At 47.2% G+C, this 13,674-nt stretch overlaps 1 protein-coding gene across 1 annotated transcript in view; it reads right to left on the reverse strand.

The window, feature by feature from the left end:
* SAMD5 (sterile alpha motif domain containing 5) overlaps positions 1-8,779 on the reverse strand; it is a 58,780-nt gene extending 50,001 nt beyond the window's left edge. Inside the window, exon 1 of the mRNA XM_067701829.1 lies at positions 8,043-8,779. Coding sequence (XP_067557930.1) covers positions 8,043-8,507 — 465 coding nt within the window. The 5' untranslated portion in view covers positions 8,508-8,779. The remainder of the gene's footprint in view (positions 1-8,042) is intronic.
* Positions 8,780-13,674: the final 4,895 nt, after the last annotated feature.

Consider the following 13,674-nt stretch of genomic DNA (forward strand, 5'->3'; position numbering starts at 1 on the left):
AGACGGATTGTATGCTTAATGCCTTTTGGCATGATCCACAATTATTTGCCCTTAATACTTTTTATATTGACTGAAAACAAGGATTCCCTTCCTACTTCTCCCAGGCATCCTCAAGTCCAAATCAGCGGTTGATCTGAAATAGCATTTTTCATAAAACTTAGCAAATAACTGTTAAAAACTTTTTAACTCAAGTGTTAGCAATAGTATAATAAGCCTTAGCTATAGCTAAGGACTCGATGCTGTTTCTAGCTCTACACAGACTATAACCTTGAAAAGTTATACCAATCATGGTCCTGGGTGTACTTTCCCTCACCATGGGCAATGTTCTTCCAAATACCTTAGGATATCCCTTGTTAATTTCAAGCACCAGCGTTGGTTGAGTCCGTGTCATCTGACTTACCTTACTTCAAGAAAATTCATTTCAGAACATATTTCTGGTGAACTAGAATCTAATTACTTACATAATCTGAAAAAAATGTGCTTTTTATCAAAATTTCTTTCTTATTTTTCATGGCATGCATTAGACAACTACCTAAGAGCAGACAAGGTTCATGAGGCCCCACCCTTAGTACTGCTAACCCTGCCCTGAGCATCTTTTCCTCATTGAAGAGTGAGGAAGGAAGAATGAGCACAACTGAGACCTCTTTAAGACTGGAGATGCCAGTGCAGAGAAAAGAGCTTTCTTTTTTTTTGACCTTTTTAATTTTAATAAAAATATGAAAATAATAATACGTACCAAGAAGGAATAGCTGTATTTTTCTTCCCATCCACAGAGGCAGTAGTTAAGAGTGTGACCTTGGGCAAGTTGTATGACCTTGGGCAGGTTGCTTAACCTCTCTCTTTTTTTTGCTCCTTTTTTAGCTTCCTTTTTTTTTTTTTTTTTGCGGTACGCGGGCCTCTCACTGCTGTGGCCTCTCCTGTCGTGGAGCACAGGCTCCAGACGCGCAGGCTCAGCGGCCATGGCTCACGGGCCCAGCCGCTCCGCGGCATGTGGGATCTTCCCGGACCGGGGCACGAGCCCATGTCCCCTGCATCGGCAGGCGGACTCTCAACCACTGCGCCACCAGGGAAGCCCTTAATCTTCCTTTTTAAAAAAATTTTCATTGCAGTATATTTGCTTTACAATGTTGTGTTAGTTTCTATTGTACAGCAAAGTGGGTCAGTTATACATACATACATATATATATATATATATCTCCCCTCTTTTTTGGATTTCCTTCCCATTTAGATCACCACAGAGCACTGAGTATAGAGGTCCCTGTGCTATACAGTAGGTTCTCATTAGTTATCTATTTTATACACAGTATCAATAGTATATATGTCAATCTCTCACTACCAGGTGACAGTTTTGAACATTCCAACCGAATTTTGAAAATCTAATTTTTGAAGTTTTTACAAATAATTTTCATTATTGTATCCTCAGGCCTGCAGAAATGACTGCGTATCACTGGTACTAAAAATTTACTGCTGATTAATTACCAAATCCCCCTATTATCAGGAGTAAGACCTGGGCCAACAGGCTTTCCTGTACACAGCCAAGACATGACCACTATGATGGCGGCTGAAATGTCTAAGCAAGGACAGGTACGGGGTGGCAGGAGCCAGGCCACCCATCTGGCAAACGTTGTTTGCTCAATGCCTGCTAATATCCACAAACTTGGTTATAAGAGTCATTTTCTAAAATAAGTTTGTAGAAGTTGTCATGTCTCCCATGGTACTACATGAATCAGTCAAACAACAGATTGAAAATAAACAATGATATTAGCACCATGAAGGCAGAGACATTCTTGGGAGAAGGAATATTTACTGTCATTTCAGCTTCTGCCAGGACCCACGGCACAACTCCAAAGGACGTAAGCATGTTCTCTGCCAACCTCTCTTTCCTTTCTAAATATTCTTTCTATATCCTTCACCCTGGCCCCAAAAAACAGAAGCCCTCATGCCACCTGTCTCTCCAAACACCTCCATCCCAAGCCATCTCTCCCCAAAATCCATGAATAACCCTGTTACCATGAGAGTCTTATTACTTACAGTAATTAAATTCACACTGAGGCGTGAATGAAGCTTAACACTCCTACAGCATTTTTAAAATAACATTATATTAACTCAGCTCTACTTGGTAGTGTGTGGCAAGGAGATATTTTTCAGTGAAGAAGTCTGTACACCTTCCCCGTCCACCATCTACCCTAGAGCCTGCCTTCCGCTTTTCCAAGTCTGCTAGAAAACAGGATACTTTTACAGTCCCATACAACCCACATCTACCACAACCCCCAGGCACAAGCACTGCCAAACTTACAGGACGCAATACAACATCACATAGCTTGTAACCTGCAGCGCAAACATAGGAATGGTGAGAGTACTTTCTATTCACGTAGAGCTATATATATCCTACAAGCATTATTGTATAACGTTTACATTTAGGCATAGCTATAAACACCAGATGCATAATACCTAGTATTTGTATATTAACGCAATACGCTCCGTAAACCTCTGATCTCTCCATCTCCCCCCTCACTGGTATCATGTGAGCAGACAGAGAAATGAGGGCTCTTCAACGCCATCCCCACAAAGTTCCCAGTCTCCTCATCCACCCTTCCTCTCCGCCCCTCTGTCATGGAGAAGGCATCCCCCCACACACTGGAAGTGTGTTCCCCTTTTTTTTCCAGTGCTCTGGACACAATTCCCTCCCACCTCCTTGATCTCTTGGGTGGTCTCCCTTCTCCCACATCTTCACCCGCTCCCTCTCTCTGGCTCCCTCCCACCAACATTTAGACATGCTGTAACTTCTCTCATCCTTAAAAAAAAATACAAATTCACAAAACTCTTCCCTTGACTCAAATTCTCCCTTCTTCCTCCAGCTATAGCTTTAGTCTATTTTCTCAGTCTGACTTCATTAAAAAGTTGCGTATAGTACATCCAGACAATGGACTATTACTCAGGGCTAAAAACAAATAAGCTATCAAGCCATGAAAAGACACAAAGGAATCATAAATGCCTATCACCAAGTGAAAGAAACCAATCTGAAAAAGTTATATACTATGTAGCCTTTCCAAATATGTGACGTTCTAGAAAAGGCAATACCGTGGAGAGAGCAAAAAATCATTGCTTGCCAGGAGTTGGGGGAAAAGAAGAATGAATGGGCAGAGCACAAAGGACTTTTAGGGCAATGAATATACTCTGCACGATACCATAATGATGGCTACATGTCATTCATTATACATTTGTTCAAAGTCAAGAATGCACACCACCAAGAGTGACCGCCTGATGTAAGCTATGAACTTTAGGTGATTATAATGTATCAAGGTAGGTTCATCAATTGTAACAAATGTCCCACTTCTGGTGGGAGCGAGGAACACTATGCATGTGTGGGACAGGGGTATATAGGAACTCTCTGGACCATCCTCTCAATTTTTCTGAGAACCTAAAACTGCTCTTTAAAAAAAATTAAATCTTAAAAACAAAAGTTGTCTATGCTCCCTGTTTCCACGTCCTCTCATTGGTCCATCACTTGAACCTGCTATTTCAGAGGTCCCCACTGGCATGGCTGCTACTTCCCATGGCGTGGATACATTTAGTTCTCGTCCTGCTTGACCGGTCTCTGACCTCCTGACCAGTCCCTCCTCCTTGAAGTGTCACTGCTTCCACTGACTCACCCTTTCTGCCTCCCTCGAAGGTTCTTCGTCCTCTGCCCATCTCCCAAATCCTGGTGTTCCCCAAGGTTCTGTCCTGGTCCCTTCTCCCTCTACAGATGACTCGTATTTGTGGCTTCAATGTGCAGACTACTCCCAAATCTGTATCTTTTGTCCCAGCATCTCTCCTCTGCTCCACAACTGTATTTCCAACTGCCAACTAGACAAATATGTTCAAATATGCCTCCGGCATCAGTATATTTAAACCTGAAGGCAACATCTCTGTTTCCAAACTTGCTCTTTTCCTGGGCCCCTTGCTCAGGAAAGGGCATCGCAATCCTAAATCAGAAATCTACACGTCATCCCAACCTCTCTCCCCTCATCCCTGTCGTTCAAACAATCATCCAGTCCCAGCAATTCTACCCCTCAGTTACCTCCACGGCGCCTCCCAGCCTGTCGCCACGCAGTTCAGGCTGCCGGCAAATCTCTCCTGACACTGCAACCTCGTCCTAATCATTTCCTCTATCTCTGGTCAGGATCCATCAATAGCTCCCCTCTCGAGATACACTCCAGCGCCTACATATTACTCCAAGGCCATCCAGGACCAGCCCCTGCCTGTCTCGCCATCTCTTGCCACTTCTTCCAAGCATTCCGTGCTCCAGCCAGACTGAATTCCTTTAAATTCCCGGTGCCCTGCTGCACCTCTTCCCTTTCTGGCCCTTTGCACACACTGTTCTCTATACCTAGAACACTTGTTCCCTTAGGACCCTCCTCTCCTTCAGGCTAAACCCTCCATCCTTCAGTTCTCAGACCAAAGGCCAGTTCTAGAAAGTCTGCCATGATCCCCCTCCCCGCAAACTAGGTTGGAAGCAATCACTATACTTTATCATTGCTGTTCATCCCATTTTATGTCTTCCCCGCTAGATCCCAAGTTCCTTGAAGGCAGGACTTCTGCATCCTGCCAATCACAGTAACCTGGAGCCTGGCAGAGCCTCAGCATAGAGAAGCTTGATAAAGTATCGAGAACATGAACACAAAGCTTTTCCTAATCCTTACTTTGTGAAAACATATCCCCACTTCATTAAGGTAGAAATCACAGCAGTCGGAGAAGCTAAGGACAGAGCAGAAGAGGGATTCATCCAATGTTTTTAGATTTCAAGCAGCGCTCTTTCCAAGCTCCTGGTTTTCCAAAGCTGGATTGCCTTGGTACAGAGAGAAACTTACTTTTCTTACATTTTAACTCACCTAAAAGAGGAAAGTGGCAACTGTTATAAGACAATGAACACAGCACTGCAGCACAGTTCCCGGTAACATTAACTGTTATTGGGGCAAATACCACAATCCTGCAGTCCTTTCAAGTAATTCCTGGGAAAATTCCTCAACTTTCCTCTGTAAAGATTCACTATTCCTGCCTTGATCACCCTACATAAAATCCGCTTTCAAACCATCTAATATTCTCACCAAAGTACAAAAAAATTACAAGGATCAGCCATGCAAAGACTATGAAGGAGACGTGAGGCCTCTCTAACAAGCAGAATTCCAAATGCACAGAATGAACACTGTGTTCTGATTCTGACAGAGCCAAGGAATCTGGAGAAATTAAACAGTGGATCACACTTTAATGAAGAGTCCTGGGCTTCCCTGGTGGCGCAGTGGTTAAGAATCCGCCTGCCAATGCAGGGGACACGGGTTCAAGCCGTGGTCCGGGAAGATCCCACATGCCGCAGAGCAACTAAGCCCACAACTACTTGTGCGCCACAACTACTGAGCCTGTGCTCTAGAGCCCGTGAGGCACAACTACTGAAGCCCGCGTGCCTAGAGCCCGGGCTCCGCAACAAGAGAAGCCACTGCAATAAGAAGCCCGCGCACCACAACAAAGAGTAGCCCCTGCTCACTGCAGCTAGAGAAAGCCCGTGTGCAGCAACAAAGACCAAATGCAGCCAAAAATTAATTAATTAATTTTAAAAAAAGAGTCCTAACACTGTTGCAGAAAACAACTTCTTAGATCATTTAAAATCCAAAATTTAAGAAGCAATGCATACGTAGGCAACAAATTCAGAAAGAGCAACATGATCTGGCACTGTACATGTGCATGCTCAGTTTGGGGTACATTAATTGTATTTTAGTTTCTGTTTCAGTGTGTGTTTTTCTTGTAACAAATACATGAAGTGACAGAATTTTTTTTACACTTAAATTCGTCAGCTCCATTTTTTTGGTCCCCACTTGGAGCATCGATGAAGGAGGTACACAAACACTTCTGGCCCCATTTCATTCTTCATCACTTTGAGAAATTACATATGTGTAGAAAGTGAATGAGGGTATATTTTTACTATCAAACATTTATTGTTATGGGATTTATATAGAAGTTGACAGAAAGTATTATTTACAAAAGTAAATAGTACTACAATGTAAGTCGAAATTTTCTTCGATAAATTGCACTTACTCAAATGCACTACCATCTCACACACTGATCTAGGCAGGAATGCGCTGTCCAAAGCCAATGCCCAGACATTCATGTCCTTAGAACCCTCTTCCACTTATCCTTTTCAGCTTCTGACTTTGATATCGAGGCCTTTTTAAGCATCAGAATCAAAATGTGTTACATCATCCCCACCTGCAGCCCACACTCTCCTCTACCCACCCAGCCCCGTACCCAGCTCTTCTGAAGAAGCAGCAAGCCCTAGTGATATGAACTTGTACCCGGCATCCCTTTCTGGCCAGGACTTGACCTCTGCCCTCACCAGGTGCCCAGGAGCTCACACTCTCTCAGCCTAAGCCCACCTCACTTCCCAGGATGTAATCACAAAAGTCTGACTGGCCTTGAACTCCTTTGACCTGCCATCTCCAGGAACGAGCCTTTATTTTACACTGATGTCAGAGTCACTGTATACACACTACACGTATCTCCACCTCTACCTGCCTGGGAAAACTGTGTTCTCCTCTTCATCGCCCTGTTTGGGGCACATAGCAGAAACACAGTCAGAGTGGGTAACTGGAACATGTGTTTAACTTAAGGCAAACTGTCCTCCGGACTTGCCCTCTTTATATAGCTCATACAAAACAAATTTATACTCTTAAGCAGGTTATCTCAGTTGCCTGTCTTACAAGATAACTTATGGATAATATTAAACCTTCTATTCTCGTCTACCCTAGATATTTTTATCTACTTTTTACAAAGTTTTCTCTTGAACTTCCTTAAATCCAGACGTTATGACCGTAACTTAGGACTATAAAGCAACACAAGTGCCCTAGACAAGCACACAACATTTGGATTACCCGCATGTCTCTGCTGCGGTGCTGTGTCTACTCCCCTCCAGCTACAGCATCCTTGCCACCATTCTCCGCTGGGCTTCTCTCTATGTCTTGACTTTCCCGCTGAGGTGCTCCTTTTCCTGGGCAACTCCAGGCAAGCTTGAGGATTCCATATACTGTTTACTTCTCCCTTTCAGGTCAGGACCCTCTACCTGGATGGCTGCAGAAGCCTGAACTGAACGGACTCAGCTGGTGGCCGAGCTCTTGTAAGAAATTAAGACTTTCCGTAGTTAATTATTAAAGGCCCAAATCCACAGTTCAGCCTTCCTCACAGATCAGCTGCCATACTTTCCCAGCTTCTCCCCAGGGAAGTCCTCACTGGTGACAGAAAATCTCACTTCCTTGTGCTGTGCTCTCCTTTCCTACATGAGAATCCACTCAGGCTTTCTAGAAGTCACAGCTGTACCTGCTTCATCTCATCTGGATTAATAATCAACCAAACCGGTGACCCAGCACAGAACTCAGCAGCTCGCCCTCAGTGACCCCATTACCACCAATGTCCTTAGCACCCATTACCTCCCTATACTTAAGCTGAAGGAACTTATCCCGAGCGGACTGACTTGTGTTTTGTTAACTTTTCCCCTAGACTGTTCATGTCAATCGTTCACTTTTCAAATTTGCAGCTGGGATTCGACTTTATGGAATTGAGAGCAACAGGGCATCATTTCTCAGTCTTTGAAGGAAAGGGTCGGCCAATTTCCCTTGGGAGCTTCTCGAAAAGGTGAGAAAAAGAAAGGTCGAGAACAATGTGGGTTTTAACCAGTCTTCTGGTACCTTCAGACCCAAACACTCCCACGGAGGGTATCATGACTGTCCTGTGCTCCTGGAGAAGCACCGCGCACCCAGTTCCTGACCAAGCCTACGGGGACACTTGGTCCTAGTTTAGAAGTAACACCTGGGTGAGGGATCCTGTCGTATCAACCGTTGGTGGCACCGGGAAGCAAGGGATAAAAAGCGAACACAGAAAGAACCCAGAAGAGAATCCCAAATACCCAGAGCCTCCTCGTCTCCCGTCGTTTCCTGGGAAAAGCGGGCTGCCAAGCCTGGGCAGGAGCGGCCGGGCCGCGTCCCTCCCGCCGCGCGCCCACGCCGCCTCCTTACCTTGCGGGAGTACGGGGGCTTGCTCAGGTGGATGCCGTCGCGGACGAGCTTATCCCTGATCATGATCTTCAGCTTCAGCTTCGGGTAGCTCACCAGCTCCCTGCCGCGAGGGGCGGTCGTCAGGCTGCGAGGGTCCCCGCGGGGGCCCTGGGCCTGGCCGCCGCAAGGCTCCCCCCGGCGGCGAGTGGGGACGGCGACCGAAGGCGGCCCGGGTGGCGCGGGCGGCGGCTGCGGCTCCAGCGTGAAGTAGAGGCCGGCGGCGGCGGCGTCCTGCTCCCGCAGCCGGCGCACGGCCTCCAGGATGCGACGCCGGTGCGCGGGCGCCAGCACCCCGATGGCGTCCAGGTCCGGGTCCCCGATCTGCTTGCACACCTCCAGGTCATCGTAGCCGTTATCCACGAAGGACTCCGCGTACTGCGGGAGCTGCAGCGCTTTCAGCCACTCGTAAACTATGTTGGTGCACATGGTGGGACTGGAACCCCCGCCGGCAAACGGCGTCCCAGCGCCCGAGCGGCACGGCCGGCACCAGTTCTGAGAACTTTTAATCCTCTCCTCCAAAGGGAAAGAAAAAAATCTCAGTGAAGTTTTCCTTTTAAAGAAAAGGATAGGGCCAGAGATAGAAAGCCATCAGAAGCCTGAAGAGGGAGAAGCGGAAAAGCGGCAAAGTGAATTCCCCAAGCAGCCTGGAGCTCGCAGGCACTGGCGGCTGGGGGAGCCGCTCCGCGCCGCCCCTAGATTCTCCGCCGCCGCCGCCGGCGCCTAGGGGAGGGGCGCGCGGCGGGCGCGCGAGGGGGCGGAGGCGGGCGGGGCCCGGGCACACCCCTCGGACCCGCGCGGGGTCAGCGGCGCTTCGCGCCGCCCAGGACTTTCCGCAGGCCGGACCGTCCTAGGGCTGCGCGCCGCATCTCAGTTTCTGGCCGCCGCCGTTGGCGTCTGAATGCGCGCCCCACGCTGCGGAGGCAGCTCCTCGGCGCAGATCCGCGGCCGCCCAGGAGCGCCTCGTCTTCGCTAGTGCGAGTCACTGTCGTCCTCCTAGCGGAGAGGGGGTGTCTCCTAAACTGCCGGGCTCCCGCGGATGCCTTGGGTTGCTTTTCACATTTGTTTTTAATCCGCTTTCTCTAGCTCGTGGAAACCTCTGCGCTCACTTCTTCCCGAACCTCTCTGGCTGCAGCCTGCGCGCTCGCCGGTCGCCCACGGGCACTTCCCCAGGCTGGGAGAGGCTGGAAGGTCAAGTTTCCCTTCTCCTTTCCCGATCCGCGTTGGATCCCCCTTGCTCGGAGCCCGCGCGCAAGGCCGGAGCCTGGCGTTCTGGCTTCTCCCAGGAACGGCCGCTCGGCGCCCGGCCGCGGCGCTTTGGCTCGGCGGGTGGGCGCGACGCGGGGACCGCCCGTTTCAGCCGGCGCTGCGTGCGGCCCCTCCTCGCTGCAGCTGGGCACTCTGGGCGGCGGGAGAGGCTGGTACTTCTGCCTGGCTCTCCCTTCCTAGGCCCCCGGGTCTGCGAAAGTTTGGGACGGGTTGTACGAAATTTCCCCTCCGCTGGCGCATTCCCTGCCGCCCCGCCCCCCCCCCCCCCCCCGGCGACTTTCTGCCGGGTTCTCTCACCCTCGTCTCCACTGTGCTTTCTTTCCGGTCCCACCCACACACACCCCAGCACTCTGCCCTGCCTCTTCGGGTGCTCTACCCCCCAGGGATGACACTTCGAGGTGTTCAGTCCAGGAGCCTGGGGAGCAGAGCTTACGCCTCCCGCCCCGGGATCGCGTGGACATCGATACACCAGCACCCAGCTCGCGTTAGAGGAGACGCACCAACCTCCGCCCGCCACACTTTCTCTCTAGGGAAGAACACCATCTACCGATTTGCCCTTTCGTGCCCAATGCCTGAACAGGCGCCTGGGGCGGGGACCCGAGGAGCAGGTGGAACCGCCGAGTGCCTCGCCCGAGTTTCCTTAAGTGTGTTGACCTCTTCTTGGGGCTAAGGGAATTTTGGTCTAGGTACTCAGTGGGGCAGGTTCACTGCCTCCACTCTTCGCGAAAGGGCGTTTCAACTTCGCACCTGAGCCATTTCAGGACCTGAACTGGACACTTTTCCTGGAGTCGCCGTGGGGCGTGCCAGCCGCTAGCCCCGACTCGACGATGATTTCAGTGTCGTTTCCAGACCTGCTTATTTAGCCTTCAGGGCAGGGAGGGGGTCCTCTTTCCTAAATCAAAAGAGCTGAACCCCTTTGGGGACGTAGAGCCCTTAAAGAATCAAATGACAGTTTTGGCCCTTTGGGCGGGCAAAACAACCCACCTAGGTGCACCCAAAATATTGCCTATAGCTGGGGGCAGGGGGAGAGGGTGGGCCGGGTTCCCAAGCCTCCGGACTCGAGGATACCACATTAAGAACAGTTGCCAGGAAGGATCTGCCAGGAAGGAGCCTGGTGGGCGTGGGGAGTCGAGCGCGAAGAGCTGTGGAGCTGCATGTAGCCCGTCCCCCACCCCTGCTGGGTCGCCCGGGTCACGCCTGACGGAGCTCGCCCTAGGGTCGCCGGCAATGCTAGGTTGCGTTTCTCCCGCGCGCTTGGGTGCTGAAAGCACCAAGCCCCTTCCGCCCGGCGCAGCTCGCCGTCTCTCTCTCGCCAAAGCAGGCTCACAGTGTCCCCTAGCGATCGCGCGGCCGAATTTTAACGAGTTGTTCAAGCACCCCTACCCCCAAACTTACTCAGCCAAAGAAGTGAGCTTCAAGGCTTTATAATAGTTCCCCGACCCCCTTTTAAAATACAAATGTTTACAGCAGGTTTACCTTTGTACCCCGACACTGTTTCATAAAGACCTTTGACTTTTAGGAGGAAAATACTCCAGCAGTTTGAACTATGCTGCTAAGAACAGAAGTTACAGCAGGTTATTTATTTGTAATTTACCATACGCCAGGTACTTACACATATCTCCTTATATATGGAAAGCCGTATTATTATCCAGCATCTTACAGAAGAAGAAATGGAGGCACCGAAACACCAATTTGCCCACCCACCCCACCCCAAAGATGTCACTGTTCACGATAGAGCAAGGGCCAGAACCCTGGAGGAATAAATTCAGCGCCTGTCTTCCAGCCAGGAAACTTCCTCGTCTCCAGAGTGTGCTGGGTAACGTGCAGGAAAAATTGGTCTGGTTGTAAGAGGGGAGCGCTTTTTGTGTTTAGACTGTGAAACTGAAAGCTGCAGGGTTTTTTAGTGCTGTGGCTTTTTTCTTTCCCCCGTTGTGTGAAAAGTCCAACAGTGTTACCGAGGGGTTCTTTGCTTAGTTATATACAGCTTTTTCCCCTCTGGGAGCTTGAAGACACTCACCTTGCTCATTAATCCTCAGTGACGGCAGCAAGTATTTGTATTTCCGTTTTATAATTACGGAAACTTGTTTGGGGGAAGATAAACTACTTGTCCAAGGTCATACAGTAAATCAGGGCAGAGACAAGAAGAAACCTGCCATGTCAAAGTGTCTTCCCAACCGCTGGCTGGGATTCTCCCTTTATTTATGTGCAAAGCCACTATCCAATTAGGAAATAAAGCATCCTGGTGCTCCCTTTGAAAGGGAAGGCTTTTATAAATCAATCGCTGTTAATCAGTCATAAATAAAACTTACTGTTACCTGTAGAGAAAACCTGCTATGTGGAGACTTCACTAGTCTGAACTACTGAGACATTTTTTCCCTTCTACTTCTCTTATTTCCTACACTTGCTCAAGTCTTTTATTTGTGAGCCCTCAAGGCTACTATCTTTCTTCTGCTTTGCCTTAGCATACTGAACCTCTTAATAGATTTAGTTCCAGAGGCAACTACATATAATCGCAAATACAAAAGTTTTATAGGCTAAACAGGAGGGAGAGACACAAGGCTAAAGTCCAAAGTACAACAGGCAGTTTTAAGATTTAGAACTGTAGTGTTTGGGAGCTAGAAGGCCATTCAAGGTCATCTCAAACATCCATATTTACATGAAGGAAGTTGAAGCTCAGGAAGGTCAAATTACTTACCTAAGGTCACACCGCTAGTTTGTGACAGATCTAGGACAGGAACCCAGATCTGTTTCCTCCTATGTTCTTCACAATGCACTGCGTTACCTCATTTTTTGCTGTAAGCGCCTGGCTACTGTCAAAAACATTCATTTACTCATCAAACGTTTATTAAGTAGGCATTTCAGTGCCAGGCACTGAAGCAAAAAGAGATGAGGTTTCCTTCATTAATTGGAACTGGAGAGATTTCAGCATTCTAAATATGTAGAGAATAAACCCATAGTTTTTTGTATGTGAGTTCATGAATTAAGAAGATTACAAAGGTGATATTTTCTTCTATCTTTAATTAATTATTCAAATTCCATGAATCTTTACACTAGCCAAAATGTGTAATTAAACTATTTTACATCCAGACAGAAATGTATTTTAAAAAAACAAGTGGCTATTATGCTTCTAGGCACAGGCTTGGAACACCAAATTAATTTACTCAACACACATTGTCGAGTACCTATAATTTTACAAGTATTTTCAAGTGATATTGCTTTATTAGAATCTTTTTCTTTTTATAAAAATGTTCAAAACATTTATGATGCTGATTATTATTTAATATGTTTGGAGCCAGATTTTTTTTGCAGAGAGGACTCCTTGCCTGATGAAAATTAATGGGAAAATAGGTTGTAGACAACGTTTCTTTGTAGGCATTCTTTGAGAACTGTTCTGTAACGGTGATAACTACGGCAAAATGCCTGTTGATACTCAGTGTAATAAATTAATGATATTATATTCAAGTTTTAAATTCTAAATCTCAAAAGACAGCTTTTCTACTTTGCTCAGACTCTGTAACCTGATCTAAGGATATAGAGTGAAAAACAATTTGTTTTGAAATTTTCTAGGTGCCACTTAAGGTTTCATACCATTTTTTTTGGAATAAATTGTTTGCATGTAGGGTGTGTAAAAATTAATTTCCCTTAACATCTATTAAACATCAGTCCCCATTGTGTCTAGGCTTGTAGAAGTCAAGGATATATAATATTAATCTTAAAATGCAGAATATGTCTTGCCTCTGTTTAAACTATGAGCTAAAAAGCATCTAGGAGGAGTGGATGCCATAGGGAGAAAGGAGAATAATGGACTTGAGTGATGTAATAGGCAATGTGTTCTCTGGTGGCTGGGAGTCAGACGTTGGGTTGGCAACTTAATTGGGGGCAGGCTGGGTGGGGGCACCTGTTAATATGTCTGAGCTGTATACATTATACTTGTGTGTGACAACACGTATATGAAAGAAGGAGAGACACGAAGCAGTAGGGAGTAGCAGCAGGATTCCATTAGATTATTCATTTCTATTATAACAGGCCTTTCTTTCTTTATGGAAGGAACAAAGGGTAAAAAAAACAAAATGTTCAAAAAAGTCAGAGACCTGGAGATCACTAACAGAAAAAGCCAAGCAAGAGACTAATAGTGATAGAAAATAAAATGAGATCCATTAAAAAAATAATAAATCTATGCTCTTATCTCTGGTAAGCCCGAAACATGCTGTATTTTAAAATTCACTCAAGAAGAGGAGGAAAGGATTGATTAGTTCAGTGTTTCCTAAAGTAAAGTTGGTAGGTGAAGTATTTTGTTAAATGATAGGCAGCTCTTAGGAGTACCTTT

The sequence above is a fragment of the Pseudorca crassidens genome, chromosome 13 (assembly GCF_039906515.1).
Source record: "Pseudorca crassidens isolate mPseCra1 chromosome 13, mPseCra1.hap1, whole genome shotgun sequence".
In the NCBI taxonomy this organism is placed as follows: domain Eukaryota; kingdom Metazoa; phylum Chordata; class Mammalia; order Artiodactyla; family Delphinidae; genus Pseudorca; species Pseudorca crassidens.